Below are 25376 nucleotides of genomic sequence, written 5' to 3'. Positions count from 1 at the left end.
TGTTCCGAGCCTTGTCCCGGAGCAGAAAGAAAGAACAGCTGAGGGTCGCACTAGGAGTGTTTGTTGGCAAGTTGGGGGGCAGCTGAACTCCAGAAGAAGGTGGGAGACTGCTAGACGGGGTTCCCCTGACCTGGCAGCTCCCACTGAGGCTGGGTCCCCTCCCGGAGCTGCGGGCTTGGACGCGGAGTAGCCGCCATCTGGAACCGGAAAGTGGAGCTTATCGGAAGCCTGAGAATCCACAACGGCGGCACCCACGGAACAGCTGCGAGCCCCAGAACAACGCTCCCCAATTGGCGCAAACACACGGGTTCAGAGGAGCTCTACACTCCACCACGGAAAGGTCAGATTTCGCCTGGGATAAGGTGAGGTCTCTGGTCCCAGCGCGAGAGAGGAACGCGCGTTTTGCAGGAGCTGGAGGACCAGGGAAGTCTGTGCCTAGAAAAATCGGTGGCTGCTGGGGCTGGCGTGATCTGTGAATGTGGAAGGGGGTCCTCAGAGCTGCTAACAGAAGGGCTCTCTAAAAAGCAACCCATTTTGATCTGAAGTGCAGGGACACCCTAAGAATTTCAGGGGTGTGCTAGACTTACGCGCAGCCACGGAGTGCGCACACTTGGGCTTTTTCCTCTTGAAATTCTTGCTTCTGATTACTAAGCCCAATTCATAGGATCACCCAGTTGGGGACACCCTGGGAGACTGCAGGGGAAAGTTGTTTTTCTGGAACCTGGGGATCGGAGCGGGGAGTGACCATCGGAGAGCCAGCTCTGAGGCAGCCCACTCCCACAAACCGGGGAAAGAAGGCTCTAACACTCCCTAGAGAGGCCATAGATAAACCCGGAAGTCAATCCAGAAACACTGCCACCCAGGGGCTGAATCACAAATTGACTCTTGTGTAATCAAAAATAAAGGAATACGAATTAAGACACACCGCGTGCTTAAAATCAGGACTGGCTTACATCACTGAAGAGCAGTGGAACGCAGGGAACTGCAATACTGTCCGGACTGAGAAACAGGCGTGCCAAACAGAACAACAGAGGAAGTGAATGACCTTCACTACTCCACATTTTATTATTATTTTTTATTTTTTTATATTCATTTTTTGCATCTTTTACTCAAGAAACTAATTTTTTTCCTCACTTGATTTTACCTTTTTAATTATTACATTTTTATTTTCAATCCGTATTATTACTACTGCTATTTTATCTTTTTTTTTTTTTTAAGTGTCATTTTATTTTCTCTTCATTTTGTTTTGGGATTAATGTTCTACATTCTATTTTTATCTTTCCTTTAGCATCATTTTACTCTATCTCAAATCTACCTTTATGCCATCACTCTCTTCCTCCCTTTTCCCTTTTCAGTGTCCTGTTTATCTTACCCCTTTCCTGCTTTAGATTTTCCCTATACTTTCTGTTTACCCCCTTTTAAAATTTCACCCTACTTATATATCTAATCTCCAATCCCCTGCTCCAAGTCCATACACACCTCTATCTTCGCTGTCTTAACTATCCAAAAAATTGTTTTTCTCTCTGTCCTTTTGTTGTTGTTTGTTTGAATGTAGATTATATCGAATTTTTATGCTTTTTTGTGATATTGTTTTGCTTATTCTTCTTTTGTTTATTTTTTTGTTTGTTTAGTGCTTCTGTTTCCCCTTGCCTCACTCAATATTAGTTGGTGTTGTAGTTTGTATTAATCCCCAGGTACTTGTTGCTGGCATTTGCTGGGATAAGTGATTGTTCTATTGGAGTTTTCTCCCCAATATATATAGTCTGTTTCCCTTTCTCTCTTAGTCTCTTTCTTGTCTCTCTTACTTTTTTTTCTTCTTTTTTTCCCTTTTCCCAATTTCATTTTGACACCCCTTTTTTTCTTCTTCTTCTTTCTTTCTTTTTCCTCTTCTTCTTTCTCTACTATCCCCTAATTTGCCTTTCTTTCTCTGGTGGTCACCTTTATTGGAGGTTATTAATATCGTGAATACATTTCTGTTCAGTGCCTTGTGTGTTGTACCTGGTAGTGCTGTATTTTGTGCCTTTAAATCGACGCAGGAGAGAGAGAACTACATAACCAGACACCCAGAGAAGAGAGACCATGGGGAGACAAAGACACAGCCCGCATATGAAAGAAAAGCAGGCACCACCAGAAAAGGAAGTAAACGAAATGGAAGCAAGCAACCTTCCAGAAAAAGAATTCAGAGAAATGGTCATAAGGTGGCTGAAAAGAATGGAAGACAAATTTGACAATATGAGCAAGAACCAAGAGGAAATGAAGAAGAACCAAGAAGAAATGATAAATGACATCGCTGCTGTAAAGAACTCAATAGAAAGCATCAAGAGTAGACTAGAAGAAGCAGAGGACCGCATCAGTGAGCTAGAAGACAAGATGGGAAAAAATACCCAAGTAGAGCAACTTCTAGAAAAAAAAATTAAAAGGCAGGAGGAGAGCCTAAGGGAACTTTGGGACAACACGAAACAAAACAACATCCGCATAATAGGGGTTCCAGAAGGAAAGGAAGCTGAGCAAGGAATAGAAAACCTATTTGAAGAAATAATGACAGAAAATTTCCCTGATATAGAGAAGAAAAAACCCACACAAATCCAAGAAGCTCACAGAGTCCCAAGCAAAATGAACCCCAAAAGACCGACGCCAAGGCACATTATAATTAAATTGGCAAACACCAACGACAAAGTAAGAATCTTAAAAGCGGCCAGAGAGAGACAGAAAGTTACATACAAAGGAACCCCCATCAGACTAGCAACTGATTTCTCAACAGAAACTCATCAGGCCAGAAGGGAATGGAATGAAATATATAAAGTCATGCAAAGGAAGGGTCTGAATCCAAGAATACTGTACCCAGCAAGGCTGTCAATCAAAATTGAAGGTGAAATCAGGAGCTTCACAGACAAAAAAGGACTAAGGGAATTTATTACCACCAAACCAGCAATGCAAGAAATGCTAAAGGGTCTGCTGTAAAAAAAAAAAAAGAAATAGGAAGCGAAGAAGGAACACAGGTGTAAAGAATAGGAATGGCGACAAACAAGTACCTATCAATAATAACTTTAAATGTAAACGGATTAAATGCCCCAATCAAAAGACATAGGGTAATGGATTGGATAAGAAAACATGACCCATATATCTGCTGTCTACAAGAAACCCACCTCAGAAAAAAAGACGCACACAGACTGAGGGTGAAGGGATGGAAAAAGGTTTTCCAGGCAAATGGAACTGAAAAAAAAGCTGGGGTAGCAATACTTATATCTGACAAATTAGATCTCAAACTGAAGGACATAACAAGAGATAAGGAAGGCCACTTCATAATACTAAAGGGAGCAATCCAACAAGAAGAAATAACTCTGGTAAACATATATGCACCCAATACAGGAGCACCCAAATACATAAAAAAACTCCTGGAGGATATCAAGGGAGAGATTGACAGCAATACAATCATAGTAGGAGACTTCAATACCCCACTATCACCATTGGACAAATCCTCTAAACAAAAAATCAGCAAAGAAACATCAATCCTAAATGACTCACTAGACCAGATGGAATTAATTGACATCTTCAGAACATTTCACCCCAAAGCCACAGAATATACATTCTTCTCAAGTGCACATGGGTCATTTTCAAAGATAGACCATATGTTGGGACAAAGGCAAAGTCTCTTCAAATTCAAGAAGATAGAAATCATATCAAGCATCTTCTCAGACCACAGTGGCATAAAACTGGAAATCAACTACAATAAAAACAACCCAAAGAAATCAAACACATGGAGACTAAACAGCATGCTATTAAACCATGACTGGGTTACCAGAGAAATCAAAGAAGAAATAAAAAACATCATGACAACAAATGACAATGAAAACACTACAATCCAAAATCTATGGGACACAGCGAAAGCAGTCTTGAGAGGGAAGTTCATAGCTCTACAAGCCTACTGCAAAAAACAAGAAACAGGGGTAATAAATTACCTAACCCAACAACTCAAAGAGTTAGAAAAAGAGCAACAAGAAAAGCCCAGTGTAAGCAGAAGGAAGGAAATAATAAAGATCAGAGCACAGATAAACGACATAGAGACCAAAGAAACAATACAAAAGATCAACAAAACCAAGAGCTGGTTCTTTGAAAGGATAAACAAGATTGATGAACCTCTAGCCAGGCTCACCAAGAAGCAAAGAGAGAGGACCCAAATAAACAAAATCAGAAATGAAAGAGGTGAAATAACAACAGATCCCGCCGAAATACAAAGGATTGTTAAAAAATACTACGAACAACTCTATTCCAACAAACTGGACAACCTGGAGGAAATGGACATATTCCTAGAAAAATATAACCTTCCAAAACTCAATCAGGAAGAATCTAAACAGCTCAATATGCCAGTAACTATGGAAGAAATTGAAGCAGTCATCAAAGAGCTTCCAGCAAACAAAAGCCCGGGGCCAGACGGCTTCACAGGAGAGTTTTACCAAACATTCAAGGAAGAACTAAAACCTATCCTCCTCAGACTATTCCAAAAAATTCAAGAGGAAGGAACACTTCCAAGCTCCTTCTATGAAGCCAGCATCACCCTAATACCAAAACCAGATAAAGACAACACAATGAAAGAGAATTACAGGCCAATATCCCTCATGAATGTAGATGCCAAAATCCTCAACAAAATTCTAGCAAATCGGATCCAGCAGTACATCAGAAAGATCATACACCATGACCAAGTAGGGTTTATCCCAGGAATGCAAGGATGGTTCAATATCCGAAAATCAATAAATGTGATACATCACATAAACAAATTGAAAGATAAAAATCACATAGTCATATCAATTGATGCAGAAAAAGCATTTGACAAAATCCAACACCCTTTCTTGATAAAAACTCTCAACAAGGTGGGAATAGAAGGATCATACCTCAACATAATAAAAGCTATATATGATAAACCCACAGCTAACATCATACTCAATGGGCAAAAACTAAAACCATTTCCCCTAAGAACAGGAACAAGACAGGGATGCCCACTCTCACCACTCCTGTTTGACATAGTACTGGAAGTATTAGCCATTGCAATTAGACAAGAAGAAGAAATAAAAGGCATCCAAATTGGAAAAGAAGAAGTAAAGCTGTCCCTATTTGCAGATGACATGATATTGTACATAAAAAACCCGAAAGACTCTATCAAAAAACTAACAGACTTAATAAATGAATTCGGCAAGGTAGCAGGATACAAAATTAACGCCAAGAAATCTATGGCATTTCTATACACCAACAGTGAACTTACAGAAAGAGAGACTAAAAAAGCAATCCCATTTTCCATCGCACCAAAAAAATTAAGATACTTAGGAATAAACTTAACCAAGGAGGTAAAAGACCTATATGCGGAAAACTACAGGACACTCAAAAAAGAGATAGAGGAAGATGTAAACAGATGGAAGAACATACCATGTTCATGGATTGGTAGAATCAACATCATCAAAATGTCCATACTACCCAAAGCAATCTATAGATTCAATGCACTCCCCATTAAAATACCAACAGCATATTTCACAGACCTAGAAAGAACTCTCCAAAAATTCATCTGGAATAAAAAAAGACCCCGAATAGCCACAGCAATCCTGAGAAAGAAGAATAAAGTAGGAGGGATCTCAATACCAGATTTCAAGCTGTATTACAAAGCCACTGTTCTCAAAACAGCCTGGTACTGGCACAAGAACAGACATATAGATCAATGGAATAGAATAGAGAATCCAGATATCGACCCAAACCAATATGCGCAATTAATATTTGACAAAGGAGGCATGAGCATACAATGGAGTCAAGACAGTCTCTTCAATAAATGGTGTTGGGAAAATTGGACAGATACATGCAAAAAAATGAAACTAGATCACCAACTTACACCATACACAAAAATAAACTCAAAATGGATACAGGACTTAAATATAAGATGGGAAACCATAAAAATACTAGAGGAATCCACAGGCAGCAAAATCTCAGACATATGCCAAAAGAACTTTCTCACTGATACTGCCCCTAGGGCAATGGAAGCCAAAGAGAAAATAAACAAATGGGACTACATCAAAATAAAAAGCTTTTGCACAGCAAAAGAAACCATCAACAAAACAACAAGAAACCCCACTGTATGGGAGAACATATTTGCAAATGGTATCACTGATAAAGGTTTAATTTCCAACATCTACAGGCAGCTTATACAACTTAATAAAAGGAAGATAAATGATCCAATAAAAAAATGGGCAATGGACCTAAATAGAATCTTTTCGAAAGAAGACAGAAGGAAGGCCAAGAGACACATGAAAACATGCTCAAAGTCACTTATTATCCGAGAGATGCAAATCAAAACGACAATGCGATACCATCTCACACCTGTCAGAATGGCTATCATCAACAAATCAACAAACGACAAGTGTTGGCGAGGATGCGGAGAAAAAGGAACCCTCGTGCACTGCTGGTGGGAATGCAGACTGGTGCAGCCACTGTGGAGAACAGTATGGAGTTTCCTCAAAAAACTGAAAATGGAACTCCCATTTGACCCAGTAATCCCACTCCTAGGAATATATCCTAAGAAACCAGAAACACCAATCAGAAAGGATATATGCACCCCTATGTTCATAGCAGCACAATTTACAATAGCTAAGATTTGGAAACAGCCTAGGTGCCCATCAGCAGATGACTGGATCAGAAAACTATGGTACATCTACACAATGGAATACTATGCTGCCATAAAAAAGAAGGAATTACTACCATTTGTAGACACCTGGATGGAATTAGAGAACATTATGCTAAGTGAAATAAGCCAGTCAATGAAAGAAAAATACCACATGATCTCACTCATTTAGGGATAATGAAAAACATTATAAACTGATGAACCAAAAGATAGTTACAGAGGCAGTAAAGCATCAAACAGAGTGTCTAATTACAGCGGTAAGGTTAGGGAGAGGTGGGGGAAATAAGAGATCAACTGAAGGACTTGTATGCATGCATATAAGAGTAACCAACGGATGCAAAACATTGGGGGGTGAGGGCAGGTATGGGAGTGGGGTGGGGGGGGGGGCAATGGTAAGATATGTACACATATAATACCTTAATAAAAATTTGAAAAAAAAAAATAAATAAATAAAACAGTTGACAACTGAAGCCCTTCCACTTAGTTTCACATCGAGGCCTGAGAGACATACCTAATTACAGCTGATTTGTAGAACTGGTAACTCCTACCAGCTCTGGTGAATGATTTAGCCCCATTGGTTCACATGTCTAATTAATGGTCAGGATTAACTAAAGAACTTTTCCAAAGTTTAGTTTCCTGGTCCCCACTACATACTTCTGAATCAAGTCTCTGGCAGTCGGGCCTTGGAATCTTTATTCTTTTTTTAAAAAAATCTTTATTTTTGAGAGAATACAGATGCCATCCTTTGTCCCCCCCCCCATTGACCCCCTCCAGCCAGTTCCCGCCACACCCCAGGCCTTTACCACCCTATTGTCTGTGTCCATAGGAAATGTATATAGCACGTAAGACTGTTGGTTAATCTCTTCCCATCCCCTCTCCCCCCTTCCCTCTGATATTCATCAGTCCTCAGTCTGTTCCATGTTTCCATGCCTCTGGTTCTATTTTATTCATCAGTTTATTTTGTTAATTATATTCCTTGGGGTTTTTTTTTGTGTTTTTTTTAGATTCAGTTATTGATAGATATGTACTAATTGCCATTTTATTGTTCATATTTTTTACTCTTCCTCCTCCTCCTCTTCCTCTTCTCCCTCTCCCTCTTCCTCTCCTTCTCCCTCTACCTTTCCCTTTCCTTCTCCCTGTCCTTCTCCTACTACTCCACTTTCCTCCTCCTCCTCCTCCTCCTCCTCCTCCTCCTCCTCCTCCTCCTCCTCCTCCCCTTCTTCTTCTTCTTCTTCTTCTTCTTCTTCTTCTTCTTCTTCTTCTTCTTCTTCTTCTTCTTCTTCTTCTTCTTCCTCCTCCTCCTCCTCCTCTTAAAGAATATACTTCAATATTTCATGTAATACTAGTTTGGAGGTGATGCATTTCTTTAGCTTTTTCTTGTCTGTGAATATTTTTATCTGACCTTCAATTATAAATGATAGCTTTTCTGGGTAGAATAATCTTGGGTGTAGGTCCTTGCTATTCATCATTTTGAATATTTCTTGCCACTCCCTTCTGTCCTTCAAAGTTTCTGTTGAGAAACCAGCTGATAGTATTATGAGATCTCCCTTATAGATAACCAACTGCTTCTCTCTCTCTCTCTCTCTCTCTCTCTCTCTCTCTCTCTCTATATATATATATATATATATATATATATATATATATATATATATATAATTTCAGAGTGGAAGGGAGAGAGAGAGAGAGATAAAAACAACAATGATGAGAGAGAATCATTGATCAGCAGCCTCCTGCACACCCCACAGTGAAGATTGACCCTGCAACCCAGGTATGTGCTCCAACTGGAAATTGAACCATAACCTCCTGATTCATAGGTCCACACTCAACCACTAAGCCATGCCTGGCAGGCCCTTGCTGTTTTTAAAATTTTCTCTTTGTCTTTAACCCTTGGCATTTTAATTATGATGTGTCTTGGTGTGGGCCTGTTTGGGTTCCTCTTGTTTGGGACTCTCTGTGCTTCCTAGACTTCTATGTCTATTTCTTCCAGCAGGTAGGGGATGTTTTCTGTTATTATTTCTACAGATTTTTTCCCAATATATTGCTCTTTATCTTCTGCTTCTAGAACCCTCATAATGTGAATGTTTGTACGCTTGCAGTTGTCCCAGAGAATACTTTCTTCTTTTTGCTCTTCTGATTGGGTGTTTTTTGCTTCCCCATATTCCAAATCATTGATTTGATTCTTGGAATATTCTACTCTACTGTTGAATCCCTGTAAATTATTCTTTATTTAGGTTAGTGTATGCTTAATTTCTGACTGGTCCTATTTCATGTCTTTGAAATTCTCACTATGATCCTTGAAAGTCTCTCTATGTCCCTTGAAGTTCTTATTAAGTCCCTTAAAGTTCTCATTAAGATCCTTGAGTGAGAGAGACAAAATGGTGGTGGAATAGATGGACGTGTCCTGAACCTTGTCCCAGAGCAAATAGAGTGAGTGGCTGAAACGAGTGGAATTCAGCCCGAATTGGCGAAGGAGACGCAGCTGGTGAGACAGTTTGCAGCAGAGAAGGACAGAGGTCCCCTGGATAAAGGTGAAATCAAGGATCTAGGCAAGAGAGTCTGCCAGACCTCTGTGCCCAGAAGGACAGGGAGAAACTACAGGGTGCCAAGCCGTGTCCCTGAGGACAGGCAAAGTGTCTGACTGTGAAAAAAAAAAAAAGGGACCACGAGACTGTAGGAGGTAGGGAATTTTGGACCTTGGAGTCTGGATTTTGGATCTGAGCTCAGAGGCAGCCCTGAAGGGCTGGCCAGACCACGCAGTGCTGGCAAGCACTGAACCTAGTTCCTAGGACCTTTCTGATACAGACAATTACCCATGGCTGTGGTGCGGGAGAAGATGTGGACTTGTGGAATCTGGGGAGAGTAGGCAGCAGTCCAGGAGAGGTGGTAGCGAGTCTGGTGCTGAGTCATATCTAAGCCCCAGTCACCATTTTCTCCCGAGAGATAGCCCCTCCCTCCAGTCTCCAGACAACCAATATAGCCACACCCAGATCGCACCCTGAATAATACAAAAGAATCTGAATACTCCCTGAGGTCATAGGAACTGGCCTAAAGAGAAATCTTTAGACCCAGCAACCAGAAACTGAGAAACAGTACATTACAGACAACTGGAATCATAAGCCAGCCAAAGGAACGACACTCCACTTTTTTTACTTTTATTTTTATTTTATTTTATTTTTTATTATCCCTTTTTTCTTTTTTTTCTTCTTTGTTTTTCTGTTTTTGTTTGTTGCTTTTTTTTCTATTTCTTTTCGCATTATTTTTCCATCAATGTTTTTTATTTGCTATTTTTAATTTTTATACCATTTATGAATTCATTTTTTGGGGTAAATTTATTATTTTTTCTTCTCATTCTCTTTCTTCTCATCCACTTATTCCCTTTCTACTTCCTCAATACTAAATTGAGGTCCTCCCCATATTCATCCAATTCTTAATCTTATTTTCACTAAATAAGCTCAGCCTCTACAGATTCTGCCCCAATCATCTTTGCTGGGTGTGTGGTGTTTGTATTTTTGTTGTTGTTGTTGTTTATCTATTGATTCTGTGGTATCTTATCCCCACATGCATATATATATATATATATATATATATATATATATATATATTTTTTTTTTTTTTTTCCCTTTTTATTCCTTTGTCTTTTATCCCTTATCTTGTTCTCTCTCTTTGATAGCATTTGTGCTCTCTTTTCTCTGCCCTAACTCTCTTTGCTCAGGTGGTCACTTATATTGGGGTTATTGGTGTTATGTGTACATTTGTGCTTAGTTTCCTCTGTGTTGTGTCTTATTGAGGTGAATTTTATCCTGTCTGGTCAAGGGGCTTGAGAGCAAGCCAGATAACCAGACACCTAGAGAGGAAACTCCATCCACAAATGGGTCAATAACACCCTAGACCCATCTATAGAGGCAGGAAGAATGTGGCAGTGAGAGAAAGAGCATGAGTGAGTGAGGGAGTAAAAGAGGAGCGTGTGGTCAGCTGGGGTATGTTTGTGTGTGTCTGAGAGAGAGTGAATGAGGCACAGTTAGATCCCACAGGACCTTCAGGAGCAGGCTAATCAGGCTCGCCTAACTAGGCAGCTTCTGCTACCATTGCAAACAGTACCAGGAGGCCAGCTTGTCCTTAGAGGCCTAGCCTTTTTGAAGGGGAGAGCTGCTGTAACTGGGTTCCCAGCCTCAACTCCACCCAGAGTGCCCTCAGATAACACATGGAACTCTACAGCCACCCCTGCCAGGGACATGCTACCTAGGCTGTGATCCCACAGTCAACGAGGCTCCAGCCACCCTGGGCGTAGGCTCCTGTGAGTTCGGAAGCAGGCTCCCCTCTGACAGGCCCAACGCTTTAGCCCAGGGCACTGCAACCACTTGAACAGCAGACATGTGAGCAGCCTGCTCCTGTCCAAGGAGCAGCAGCCCCGCGAGCAACCCGCCACAGGCCTAAGAGCAACAGCTTCATGTGGCCTGCCCCTGTCCAAGGAGCAGGAGCTGTGTGAGTAGCCCGTTCCCCTGTCTGAGGAGCAGCAACCACACAAGCAGCTCACCCCGTCCGAGGAGCAGCAACCGCTTGAGCAGCCCACACACTACTGAGGAGCGGCAGCCCCACTCAGCCGGCCCCCCTCTGAGGAGCAGCAGCTGCACGCAGCCCACACCCTACACCTGTCTGAAGAGCAGCAGCTGTGCCGCACGAGCAGCCAGCTGCCTTCCAAGGAGTAGCAGCTGTGCAAGCAGCCCGCCCCCTTCTGAGGAGCAGCAGCTGTGTGAGTAGACAATCCCTTTCCCAGGAGCAGCAGCCACACAAACAGCCTGCCCCATCCGAGGAGCAGCAGTTGTGTGAGCCGCCTGCCCCCATCCGAGGAGCAGCATCTGTGTGAGCAGCCCACCCCCTTCTGAGGAGCAACAGACGTATGAGCCACTGGCCCACATCCGAGGAGCAGCAGCTGTGTGAGCAGCCCACCCCCTTCTGAGGAGCAGCAGCCACATAAGCAGACCGCCCATGTCTAAGAAGCAGCAGCCCTGTGCAGTCTTCACTGGTCCGAGTAGCAGCACCCACAAGCAGCCTGCACCTGTCCGATGAGAAGGAGCCGGGTGAGCAGCCCGTCCCTGTCCGAGGGGCATCAACAGCACCAGCAGCTCACTCCCATGCAAGGAGCAGCAGCCACATGAGCAGAGCATCCCCCGTCTGAGAAGAAGAAGATGCACGAGCAACCTGCACCCGTACAAGGAGCAGCAGCCCTGCAAGCAACCTGCCCCTGTCCAAGGAGCAGTGGCATCACGAGTAAGTCGTCCCATCTGAGGAACAGCAGCAGCACGCAGCCAGCCCCCATCTAAAGAACAGCAGCCACGTGGGCAGTCCGCCCCTGTCCAAGGAGCAGAAGCCACATGAGCAACCCTACCCCATCTGAGGAGCAGCAAACTCATAATGAGCCCATGCCCATCCAAGGAACAGCAGCTATACGAGGAGCCTCCCCACCAGCCAGAGGAGGCACCACTGCTGAGAACAGCACCCACCAGAGGAGCTGCTGCCAACTGAGAAGCAGCTGCTACCATAAGTGCACAAGGAGCAACCGCAGCCAGAGAAACCACTGCCACCCAAGGAGCAGCCCCATGCACAGCTTGACATCTAGATCAGTCGGTGAGATCAAAAATGGGTAGACAAAGATACCCCCAAAGGAAAGGAAAGGAGGAATCGCCAGGAAAGCAGCTAAGTGAAACAGAGGCATGCAATATGTCAGAAAAAGTATTCATAATAAGGGTCATAGAGTTCATAAACCGAATGGAAGAAAAAAATCAACACCTTATGTAAGAATCAAGAAAAAATGGATGAAAAAATTAACAACTTATGAAAGAATCAAGAAGAATTGAAGAGTGATATAGATGCAATAAAAAACACCATGGAAAGTTTCAACAGTAGACTAGGAGAAGCAGAGGACCAAATTAGTGAACTAGAAGACAGGAGAGCAAAATACACCCAAACTGAATTGCTACTGGAGAAAAAGAATAAAAGACAGGAGGAGAGCCTAAGGGAGCTATGGGGCAACATGAAATGAAGCAACATACAAATAATAGGGGTGCCATAACAACAGGAAGAGGAACAAGGGTTAGAGGAACTATTTGAAGAAATAATGTCAGGAAACTTCCCTGATGTGGCAAAGAAAAAAGTCACACAAGCACAGAGAGTCCCAAACAGGATGAACCCAAAAAGACCCACACCAAGACACATCATAATTACAATTGCAAATATTCAGGGCAAAGAGAGAATCTTAAAGGCTGCAAGAGAGAGACAGAAAGTTACATACAAGGGAGCTCCCATTAGATTATCAAATGATTTCTCAACAGAAACACATCAGGCCAGAAAAGAATGGAAGGAAATTGACAAAGTGATGCAAACCAAGAGACTGAATGCAAGAGTACTCTATCCAGCAAGGTTATCATTCAAAATTGAAGGAGAAATCAGGAGCTTCACAGACAAAAAAATGCTAAGGGAGTTAATCACTACCAAGCCAGCAATGCAAGAAATGCTAAGGGGACTGGTGAAAAAAAAGAAATAAAAAGGTAAGAAGGAACACAGAGACAAAAAATAAAAATGGCTACAAATAAGTTCCTTTCAATAATAACTTTAAACATAAACGGACTAAATGCTCCAATCAAAAGACATTGAGTGGCTGAATGGATAAAAAAAAAAAAAAACACGACCCATATATATGCTGTCTACAAAAGACCCACCTCAAAAAAAGGGACTCATACAGATTGAAAGTGAAGGGATGGAAAAACATCTTTCAGGCAAATGGAAATGAAAAAAAAAAGCTGGGGTAGCAGTACTTATTTCTGACAAAATAGACTTCAAAGTAAAGGCCATAGCAAGAGATAAGGAAGGCCACTTCATAATACTAAAGGGATCGGTACAACAACAGGATATATTCCTGATAAACATATATGCACCCAATGCAGGAGCACCCAAATACATAAAAAAACTCCTGGAAGATATCAAGGGAGAGATAGACAACAATACAATCATATTAGGGGACTTTAATACACCACTGACATCACTGGATAAATCCTCTAGACAAAAAATCAGCAAAGAAACAGCAATTCTAAATGACTCACTAGATCAGATGGACCTAATTGACATATTCAGAGCATTTCACCCCAAAGCCAAGGAATGTACATTCTTCTCAAGTGCACATGGGACATTTTCAAAAATAGACCACATACTGGGTCACAAAAAAGTCTCTCCAAATTCAAAAAGATTGAAATCATACCAAGCATTTTCACAGTGGCATAATATTAGAAATAAACTACAATAAAAACATTCCAAAATATTCAAACATTAGAAGCTGAATAGCGTGCTATTAAACAATGATTGGGTTATCAATGAGATCAAAGAAGAATTTAAAAACATCCTGAAGACTAATGACAATATAAACACAACCATGCAAATACTAATGGACACAATGAAAGCAGTCCTGAGAGGAAAGTTTATAGTTCTACAGGCCAACCTCAAAAAACAAGAAAAAAATGGTAATAAATCATCTAACTCAACAACTCAAAAGAGTTAGAAGGAGAGCAACAAGAAAAGCTCACAGTGAGCAGAAGGAAGGAAATATTAAAAATCAGAGCAGAAATGAATGACATAGAGACCAAAAAAAAAATAATAATAATACAAAAGATCAATGAAACCAAGAGCTGGTTCTTTGAAAGGCTAAACAAGATTGATGAACCTCTAGCCAGGCTCACCAAGAAGCAAAGAGAGGACCCAAATAAACAAAATCAGAAATGAAAGAGGTGAAATAACAATATACTCCACAGAAATACAAAGGATTATTAAAAAATACTATGAACAACTCTAACAAACTAGACAACTTGGAGGAAATGGACACATTGCTAGAAAAATACAACCTTCCAAAACTTACTCAGGAAGATAGTAAAAATCTCAATAGGCTGATAACTATGGAAGAAATTGAAACAGTCATCAAAAAGCTTCCGGCAAACAAAAGCCCAGGGCCAGATGGATTCACAGGAGAGTTTTACTAAACATTCAAGGAAGAACTAAAACCTATCCTCCTCAGACTATTCCAGAAAATTCAAGAGGAAGGAACACTTCCAAGCTCCTTGTATGAAGCCAGCATCACGCTAATACCAAAAGCAGATAAAGATAACACAGTGAAAGAGAATTACAGACCAATATACCTCATGAACATAGATGCCAAAATCATCAACAAAATTTTAGCAAATCAGATCCAGCAATACATCAGAAAGATCATACACCATGACCAAGTGGGATTTATCCCAGGGATGCAAGGATGGTACAATATCTAGAAATCAATAAACGTGATACATCACATAAACAAATCGAGAGATAAAAATCACATAGTCATATCAATTGATGCAGAAAAAGAATTTGACAAAATCCAAAACCCTTTCTTGATAAAAACTCTCAACAAGGTGGGAATAGAGGGATCATACCATAACATAATAAAAGCTATATATGATAAACCCACAGCTAACATCATACTCAATGGGCAAAAACTAAAACCATTTCCCCTAAGAACAGGAACAAGACAAGGATGCCCACTCTCACCACTCCTCTTCAACATAGTGCTGGAAGTACTAGCCATTGCAATCAGACAAGAAGAAGAAATAAAAGGTATCTAAATTGGAAAAGAACAATTAAAACTGTCCTTATTCGCAGATGACATGATAATGTACATAGAAAACCCTAAAGACTCCATCAAAAATTATTAGACTTAATAAATGAATTTGGCAATGTAGCAGGATACAAAATTAATGCCAAGAAATCTATGGCATTTATATACACCAATAATTAACTTACAGAAAGAGAGACTAAAAAAGCAATCCCATTTACCGTCACACTGAAAAAATTAAGATACCTAGGAATAAACTTAACTAAGGAGGTAAAAGACCTATATGCAGAAAACTACACGACACTGAAAAAAGTGATAGAGGAAGACATAAACAGATGGAAGAACATACCATGTTTACGGATTGGTGGAATCAACATCATCAAAATGTCCATACTACCCAAAGCAATCTATAAATTCAATGCACTTCCCATTAATATACCAAGGGCATATTTCACAGACCTAGAATGAACTTTCAAAAAAATTCATCTGGAATAAAAAAAAAGACCTGAATAGCTACAGCAATCCTGAGAAAGAAGAACAAAATGGGTGGGATCTCAATACCAGATTTCAAGCTGTATTACAAAGCCACTGTTCTCAAAACTGCCTGGTATCAGCACAAGAACAGACATATAGATCAATGGAATAGAATAGAGGACCCAGAATTCGACCCAAATCACCCTGCTCAATTAATATTTGCCAAAGGAGTCATAAACATACAATGGAGACAAGACAGTCTCTTCAATAAATGGTGTTGGAAAAACTGGACAGATACTTGCAAAAATAATGAAACTAGATCACCAACTTTCACCATACACAAAAATAAACTCAAAATGTATACAGGACTTAAACATAAGACATGAAAACCTAAAAATATTAGAGGAATCCACAGGTAGAAAAATCTCACATATATTCTGAAGGAACTTCTTCACTGATACTGCTCCTAGGGCAATGGAAACTAAAGAGAAAACTAACAAATGGGACTACATCAAAATAAAAAGCTTTTGCACAGCAGAGGAAACCATCAATAAAACAACAAGAAAGCCCACTGCATGGGAGAACATATTTGCCAATGATATCAACCATAATGGTTTAATCTCCAACATTTACAGAGAACTCATACAACTTAACAAAAAGAAGATAAACAACCCAATCAAAAAATGGGCAACTGATCTAAACAGACACTTTTCAAAAGAAGACAGAAGGAAGGTCAAGAAACATATGAAAACCTGCTCAAAGTCACTAATCATCAGAGAGATGCAAAACAAAACAACAATGCGGTACCATCTTACACCTGTCAGAATGGCTATCAACAAATCAACAAACGACAAGTGTTGGTGAGGATGCGGAGAAAAAGGAACTCTTTTGCACTGCTGGTGGGAATGCAGACTGGTGCAGCCACTATGGAGAACAGTATGGAGTTTCCTCAAAAAACTAAAAATGGAACTCCCATTTGACCCAGTGATCCCACTTCTAGGAATATATCCCAAGAAACTAGAAACACCAATCAGAAAGGATATATGCACCCTATGTTCATAGCAGCACAATTCACCATAGCTAAGATTTGGAAATAGCCTAAATACCCATCAGCAAATGAGTGGTTTAAAAAAACTGTGGTACATCTACACAATGGAATACTATGCTGTGGTTAAAAAAGAGGAGTTCCTACCATTTGCAATAACATGGATGGAGATGGAGAGCATTATGCTAAGTGAAATAAGCCAGGCAGAGAAAGGTAAATATCACATGATCTCACTCATTTGTGGAATACAATGAATGGCACAGACTGATGAATAAGAACAGATCCAGAGACTGAGAAACATCGATCAGAATCTCAAACCTCAGGGAAGGAGGGGGTTGGTGGGAGTAAGAGGGAGAGATCAACCAAGGGCCTTGTGTACATGCATATGAGCCTAATCAATGGACGCAGACAACAGGGGGGTGGGGCATGAGTGGGGTTGGAGGGTACTGGGGGAATAAGGACACATATGTAAAATAATAATAATAATAATAATAAAAATAATAAAAATAAAAACAGAAAAGAAATTGTGAGGTAACCAGAACCACAAGAAAGCCTGAGAACATCTTTCTTCCCATGCTAGCAGTCATGAGATGTACAGTAATATTACCTGGGGAAAATGGGGAATTATTTTGGACTTATGTTCCTGACCCTTCATGGGTAAGAGTCCTTATTTGGGCTGATCCCCCACCTAATGTAGTCACCAATAATACCAAACACCTTGGTCATCCAGGAGGATCATGGGTGGGGCAAGGAAGTATAATTACACAGGGGTCGCCACCCAGCTTCCCTTTTGTATGACACAAAATCAAACCACTGCTCCTTTGTGTGTAAAATTAAAGAAAGGTTTCTGGCTTGCGTGGACACCAAAGGAAGGGACTATCACTACTTGCTCCTGGGAGAGGTGCAGAAAATGTAACTAAGACCTTGTCTATACAAAAAGAAATTGACAACCAGTTTGAAATGGAATTGCCATGGCCTAGAGCAAAGAATATCTTTACATGATATTATTCTACAATGTCATTATAATTTTACCCAGATTTGTATTACCCCCATTACCTATAATAGTACCTTACACCCTTGGGAATCAATAAAAAAATCATCTTTTTGGTGCTTGGAGACAAAGGTAACACATCTCTTGATATTTTAGAATTACAACAGCATAATGTACAATTATCCCAAACAAACTTACAGACTAATTCTTTGAATGTCTGGCAGCAATTTAAAAAGGACAGGAAAATATTTAATCCCTTCCACTGTGTAGAGGGCTCCCTGAGAAGGCACCTGAGCTTTCTATATTGGCCCCTCTTGCCCTTTTGGCCAAGAGGGACCCTCTTCTCTCAATCCAATTGCCCACAGCTGTTGCCTTTGCTTTCTGTTCATGCTGAGGTTGGGGCCTCGTGGTGGCTGGTACATTGGATCTGTCTCTCACCCAGTGGGGCGAGCTGGGCCCTCCCTGGAGAAGAAACCTGGGTTCGCCAAGATATGTGATTAGTGCCGGGGCACCGCCAGCAGGCGAGGGGATCCCAAGGCAGGTGCTGGGCGTGGAGGCCACGGGGGCATAGGCTACCAAGGAGACAGAACTGAACCTCACATCACTCTGCTTGGCCCCGGAGGCTGGCTGGTTAGCCAGAGACTGGTAAGATTCCTCAGGGAAGGAACAACCTAAGACAGGCACAATCGCAGAGGGGCCATCAGGAGAGAACTAAGGGGTCAACAGAGGTGGGGCACAGACCCTCACCCCCCCAACTTTGCAGGGGCCTGAACCCTCACCCCTTCTGAGGGAGGTCTCCTGCCCCCATGTCTGCTTCGCTTCCCATGCCCAGCTCAAATCGGGACCCAGGTAACAGACAGAGACTTGGCCGACAGCAGCTGCCCTCTCACTGCAACAAGACTTGTTTGAGTTTTCTTGTACCCATGGTGTAGGGAAGTGGGTTTTTGATATCTAAATCCAGCCTAGCACCAGGAATGCTCAGGGCCTACTCAAGAAGGCAAATAATCCTTTTCACTAACATTTACAGGGTAAAATAAGATTTTTGTTAGAGTATTAAATTTGACAGTAAAATAGTAGTCAAGTTCTCAGACTAATTTAAATTGGCTAAGTGAAATAAGTGAATATTCTAGAAAAATTAATGGTACTAGACAAAAAGCTGTTCCTAAAGTGTTAACTAAAATTTTTTTTTGGTAGTTCATCTCATGGTAAAATTGTGTAACATGTAATAAACCTAAAGCAGACATATTTTAGTGCAAAAAATTAAAATTTAAGAGCTATCAAGACTACATTATAAAATTTCCAAAAGCCTCCTAATATTTAAATCAAAAAAGGGGAGATAGTAGAAGAATATCATGTAAGGAAAAATATCCTGTAAGTAAATTACATCTAGAAAATTTTTACTTTAGAAAATTAACTTTCATTTGTAATGCTAACAGGAAGACACCCATGAAAAACACACATGGTGTCAAAACAAGCCAAAGGAAAATCGTTTGGGCAAAAACTGAAAAAGGATCCCAAGTCAAATTTATAGAAAAGACTCCTTTATTAACTTTTGTTCGAGAATAGGTTTGTATATTTTCAGAAAACACCTCCAAGACCATGTGGATTCCTGCAACAGAGAGGAATTGACAGGACTGCACCAGCCATGAAGACAGAAGAGAAACAGTCCAGAGATGGAAGACGCTGGTGACGCCTTGCCATACTAGCAGTCAGCAGCTGTGCATCGCCGCAGGTTGCGCAGGACCAAACCAGAGAGGTTCGGACCTGCATTACCACCATTTGTCCACCATCCAGAACTGAAATATCATTGCTGACATGTACACATAAGGAACTGTTTGACATTGAAATTGGGACTCAAAAGAACTGTTGGCCCAGAAGGAAACTCACTACAGACTGATTCTTTTGCCTCTCAGCATAACCATTATTGCTTGTCTCATTTTCGGTTCTTATAAGTGTATTTCTAGTATCACATGTTCTCACTCATCTAGGGGAAATAATGAACAACATAGACTGATGACCAGGAACAGACCCGGAGACGGGGAAGCATCGATCAGACTGTCAAACCTCAGAGGGAAGGTAGGGGAGGGTGAGGGTAAGGGGGAGAGATCAACCAAAGGACTTGTATGCATGCATATAAGCCTAACCAGTGGTCATGGACAACAAGGGGGTGGGGGCATGCATGGGGAAGGGTTCGGGATGGGAATGGGGGGGATGAGGACAAATATGTGATACCTTAATCAATAAAGAAATTAATTAAAAAATTTAAAAAAAACTGTGGTACATCTACACAATGGAATACTACGCTGCAGTAAAAAAGAAGGAGTTCTTACCATTTGCAACAACATGGATGGAGATGGAGAGCATTATGTTAAGTGAAATAAGCCAGGAAGAGAAAAATAAATATCACATGATCTCACTCATTTGTGGAATATAATGAACAATATAAACTGAACAAAAATAGATCCAGAGACAGAAAAACATCAATCAGAACGTCAAACCTCAGGGAAGGTAGGGGATAGAGGGGGTAAGGGGGAGAGATCATATAGCACCTATGTTTATCATATAAGTCTAATCAATGGACATAGACAACAGGGCGGTGGGGGCATGAATGGGAGGTTGGGGGAAATGGGGGAATAAGTATGCATATGTAATACCTTAATCAATAAAGCAATTAAAAAAATTTGAATGGGAAAGAAGAAAGGAGAAGAAGAAAAAAAAGATCCTTGAGTAACCTTAGACCAATTGTTTTGAACTCTGTTTCCAGTAGTTGGCTTGCTTCCATTTCATTTAGTTCTTTTTCTGGAGATTTCTTCTGTTCTTTCATTTGTGACATGCTTCTTTGTCTCCACATTTTGGCTGTTTCCCTGTGTTTGTTTCTATGTATTAGGCAGAGCTGCTATTTCTCCTGGAATTGGTAGAGTGGCCTTGTGTAATAGGTGATGTGTAGGGCCCAGTGGCTCAGCCTCCCCAGTCACCTGAGCTCTGCACTCTAGGTATGCTCCTGTGCGTGCTGTGTGCACACTCTTGGTGTAGTTGAGCCTTGATTGCTGTTGGCGTCAGTGGGAGGAATTGACCTCCAGGCCAATTGGCTGTGAGGACCAGCTGTAGCTATAGTGTAAGCGCTCCTGTGCAGGAGAAACCCCTATGAAGCAGGACTTGCTTTAGTGGAACTTTGGTGCTCACTAAGTCTGCCCTTAAGTGTGTTGCTTGTAGATGTGTTGAGTTATAATCTGATATGATCTGAAGCTGTCCACTGCGTGCACTGGCTCTGGGGCCTCCTGGGAGGTGCAAAGTTAGCCACTGCCTGAGGCCACCCAGCAGGAGCTACAGATGGGTGGAGCTACTATACTACACCTGCAGATGGCTGCTCTCTGTATTGGGATTGGAAGTGCCAAAGCAAGGCCAAGCTGTGAAGCAAGGCAGGCTTTGTTAGTGTTGGGTCTTGGGCCTCTTATTGATAGGTATGTGGCATGCTGATGCCAACTGCTGTTGTTTGAGAGATTTTAAATCTGCAGCCTGAGCCAGGACAGGCCATTCATATGGAAAAGCTGCTGCCAACACCTTGGGTGGGGCTGCAAATTGGATGGGTCGGAGTCTTAGGGAATCAACAGGGTAGAGCAAACAGTGTGAGCCAAGCTGATGGAAACTCAGATATGGCTGTCAGTCAGCCTTGCAATGGGGGAGATCCCAGCTCAGGAACAATGAACCCTACAAGCACCCCACTCTGAGAGAAAGCCACCCCTGAGTTCCTGCTCTGATGCCAGAAAATGCAGTTCCTCCTAGTATGTCCCTGGATCCTCCAATGCTACCAAATAGCACTGGAGCCAAGAGGGAGCAGAACTGTGTAAGTTCAAAAGAAACTGTCCCTTTGAAAGAAACTGCATGGGACTCCATCAGCCTTTGTGTCACTCAGCCACAATCCCCAATGGTTTTTATAGCCTGAAGTTACGCGGACTCCTCTTTTAGTCTCTGGAACCCTGGGATGGGCATCTGGTGTGTGGCTGGGACCCCTTGCTCCTCAGGGTAGGTCTCCACAGCTGAGCTATCCCTCACAATTAAAAAAAATGTTGCACATGGGTGCCGGAGCAGCTCGTTCTGCGCCTCCACCCCTCCTACCAGTCTGAATGTACTTTCTTCTTTACTTCTCTAGTTATAGGACTGCCATTCACCCAGATTTCAGGCGGTTCTGAATGATGGTTGCTCTGTACTTTAGTTGTAATTTTGATGTGGTTGTGGGCGGTATCAAGTACTGGCATTTACCTGTGCCACCATGTTGGTTCTCTTGGAATCTTATTCTTATTGAGTATAATAGGTGAAAATGATGCACTCCATCTCTTTTAGGGATTATTGCTCAATTTCCTCTTTACTCAGATATTCACCTCTGGATCATTCAAAAAGGACTTTCCCTACCCTCACTCTGTCACTTTCCAGTTTGACAAAGAAGTGGTATCTTAAGCATAACATTCATATAAGTGTATAGGGGCAGGGATAAAGGGGGTTTCATACATACAAGAGGTTTCTGGTAACCCTACTACTTTTCTGGAGAAATAAGTTTGAATCTTCTAACCAAATAGGATCAAAATGTCCCTAATAATTTCTTTGTCAGCCCAACAATAGAGAAGATTCCAGCAGGATATGTTCTGGTTGGCCAACCAGAAAGGCCAACACTGAGGATGAAAACGTGATTGTAACTCAGAAAGTGAGGAGCAGAAATCCAAGCTGTTATTGAATTTTAATGTATATTTTGATACATATATTTTGATATTTTAATTAACAATCACTTACCCTTGGCCAATTTTTTCAAATCTTGTGTATTTTTTCTTTGGATCACCAACACTCACAATGCTTCCTGAGTAGGGGAGGAGAGGAGAGAGAGAGAGTGAGGTTGAAACTGATTGATTTATCTTTATGTAATACTAAAAATTAATATGCCAGAGTTAATGACAAAACATTAGAACAACATTCCTGTATGATTTCTATAATTTATATTGAAGCATCCATCTTATCTAATAAAAGAGTAATATGCAAATTAACCATCACTCTGCTACACCCACAAGCCACACCCACCAGCCAATCAGGAGCAAATATGCAAATAAACCCAACCAAGATGGCTACGGCCACAGAAAGCAGGAGGGAGGCTTGGGTTTCCCTGGCAATGGAGGAAGCCAAGCTTTCCGCCTGCCCTTGCCGGCCTAGGCCTCCACTCAAAGCTACAAAGTTTCAATGATAGAAGATACATAAATCCAAACATAAATGGCGGCAGCCACAGAGCTGGAAAGAGCAGGAGGCTAGGGTTGCCCCCGGTGATGGAGGAAGCCAAGCTTTCCGCACACCCTGGCTGGCCCAGGCCTCGCTTAAGGCTACAAAGTTTCAATTATAGAAGATACATAAATCCCTATAGAAATGGCTGCCACCATGGAGCAAGCAGAAGGCTTGGCTCCGCTCCAGGCTACAAAGTTTCAATTGTAGAAGATAAATAAATCCCAGATACCAGGGCCTCCGCTTGGGGTGACAGGGGGCATGGCTCACCTGCAAACCACCACAGGCCCCTTGCCCAGGCCGCCCCACACCCCAAGGGAACCCCCACCCTGATCCAGGACACCCTTCAGGGCAAACCAGCTGGCCCCCACCTGTGCACCAGGCCTCTATCCTATCTAATAAAAGAGTAATATGCAGATTGAACCTCACTCCAACACACAAGATGGCTGCCCCCATGTGGTCAAAGATGGCTGCCCCCATGTGGACACAGATGGCCACCACAAGATGGCCAGCAGGGGAGGGCAGTTGTGGGCGATCAGGCCAGCAGGGGAGGGCAGTTCGGGGTGACCAGGCCAGCAGGGGAGGGCAGTTAGGGGCAATTGGGTTGGCAGGGGAGGGCAGTTAAGGGTGACCAGGCTGGCAAGGGAGGGAAGTTAGGGGTGACTGGGCCAGCAGGGGAGGGCAGTTGGGGGCAACCAGGCCAGCAGTGGAGGGCAGTTAGGGGTGACCACGCCTGTAGGGGAGGGCAGTTGGGGGTGATCAGGCCTGCAGGGGAGGACAGTTGGGGTCGACTAGGCCAGCAGGGGAGCAGTTAGATGTCGATCAGGCTGGCAGGGGACTGGTTAAGGGGTGATCAGGCTGGCAGGGAGAAGCGGTTAGGGGCAATCAGGCAGGCAGGCAGGCAGGCAAGTGGTTGGGAGCCAGCAGTCCTGGATTGTGAGAGGGATCCCAGATTGGAGAGGGTGCAGGCTGGGCTGAGGGACCCCCCCACCCCCATGCACGAATTTCGTGCACTGGGCCACTAGTATAATTCATAATATGAGACTGTCCTGGATAAACTGAAATGTATGGTCAACGTACCATACATTTGAGCCATTGTTCTTAATTCCTCAAAAGTTCCTCCTCTCTACAGGATCAAGTTCAAATTTCTTAGTCTGGCATAGAAACTCTACCATCAAGCACCTTCTAGCTCGTACTTGACCAGCCTAGCCTCATATTCCTTTCTTCTCAATCCTTCCAACTTTATATCCTATTAATACTATCATTGTCCAAGGCTTTGCAGATGCTCCCCCTTTCCCTTTCCTATTTAACACATGAATTCTTATTTATCACTTAAATATAATCTCAAGTCATTATCCTTTATGATTTTTTTTCTGATCCTTCTAATAAGACTAATGTGCTTCTTCTTGAGGGAAGGAACCTTGTCTTTTCATTCCTGCAACTTCAGTGCTTAAAATAGTGGCTGCTACTGAATAAATATTTGTTGACTAAATGAATAAGAACAAAAAAATATGTATTCAAGTACTAAACTGTGTGCTACAGACAATGCCTTATGCTCAGTTTAGATAATGATCCATTTTCTGGGCTAGTAAACAACTTAATTTAGAGCTACCAGTAAACAGTCTATCTTAAAAATAATTAATTAAAAATTTCCCTCATGGATTGCTCATCAGCTTTGTTATTGCTTTTTTGTTGTTGTTTGTTTTTTTGTAATAGGAGTCCATGTTTCAGTTAGGTTAAATTAAGACTTGCATAATATGTGAGTTGTATTATAATTCTTTTTCTCTGTATTTTCAATCTCAGTCAATGGCACTATCATCTATCTACTCAGTGGCCTGAATCAGAAACCTGGAAGTTTTATTTGATTCATCCATTACCTTCACTCCCCACGTGCAGTTGTCCCCTGAGTCTTGGGCCTGTATCTGTTTACCTCCTAGATACTATTTGAATCTGTCCCTTCCTTGCTACTACTGTTTTAGTTGGGCTATCATTATTTTTGTCTGGCCTATTTCAAATGCCTCCTAACTGGATTCCTTATTTCCAGCCTCTTCCCACTTCAGTCTAGGCTTCATACCTCTGTCAGGATGCTCAAAGTACAAAGCTGATCATATGATTATATGGTTGAAGAGTCATTGATACTTCCCCAACACCTACAGGGTAGAGCTCAAACTCCTTGGCATGAAATATAAGGTTTTTTATGATCTGGTTCTTGCTTCATTCTCCATCTTATCTGACCTCTTTCCCACCAGAACCTTATGCTTTGACCATAACAAATTAATTGTAGCTCATGATCAGCTCCTGCTTAACCTTTTAG

At 41.9% G+C, this 25376-nt stretch overlaps 1 protein-coding gene across 10 annotated transcripts in view; it reads right to left on the bottom strand.

The window, feature by feature from the left end:
• PAK3 (p21 (RAC1) activated kinase 3) overlaps nt 1–25376 on the bottom strand; it is a 450753-nt gene that overhangs the window by 78621 nt on the left and 346756 nt on the right. For all 10 annotated transcript variants that reach the window (XM_080652995.1, XM_080652994.1, XM_080652999.1 and 7 more), the window contains one exon: nt 22589–22652. In XM_080652995.1, coding sequence (XP_080509121.1) covers nt 22589–22652 — 64 coding nt within the window. The remainder of the gene's footprint in view (nt 1–22588; nt 22653–25376) is intronic.

This window comes from Plecotus auritus, assembly GCF_963455305.1.
Source record: "Plecotus auritus genome assembly, chromosome: X".
Classification (NCBI taxonomy): Eukaryota; Metazoa; Chordata; class Mammalia; order Chiroptera; family Vespertilionidae; genus Plecotus; species Plecotus auritus.
The sequence above is the reverse complement of the archived record's forward strand: the minus strand, read 5'-3'. Positions and strand labels throughout refer to the sequence as shown.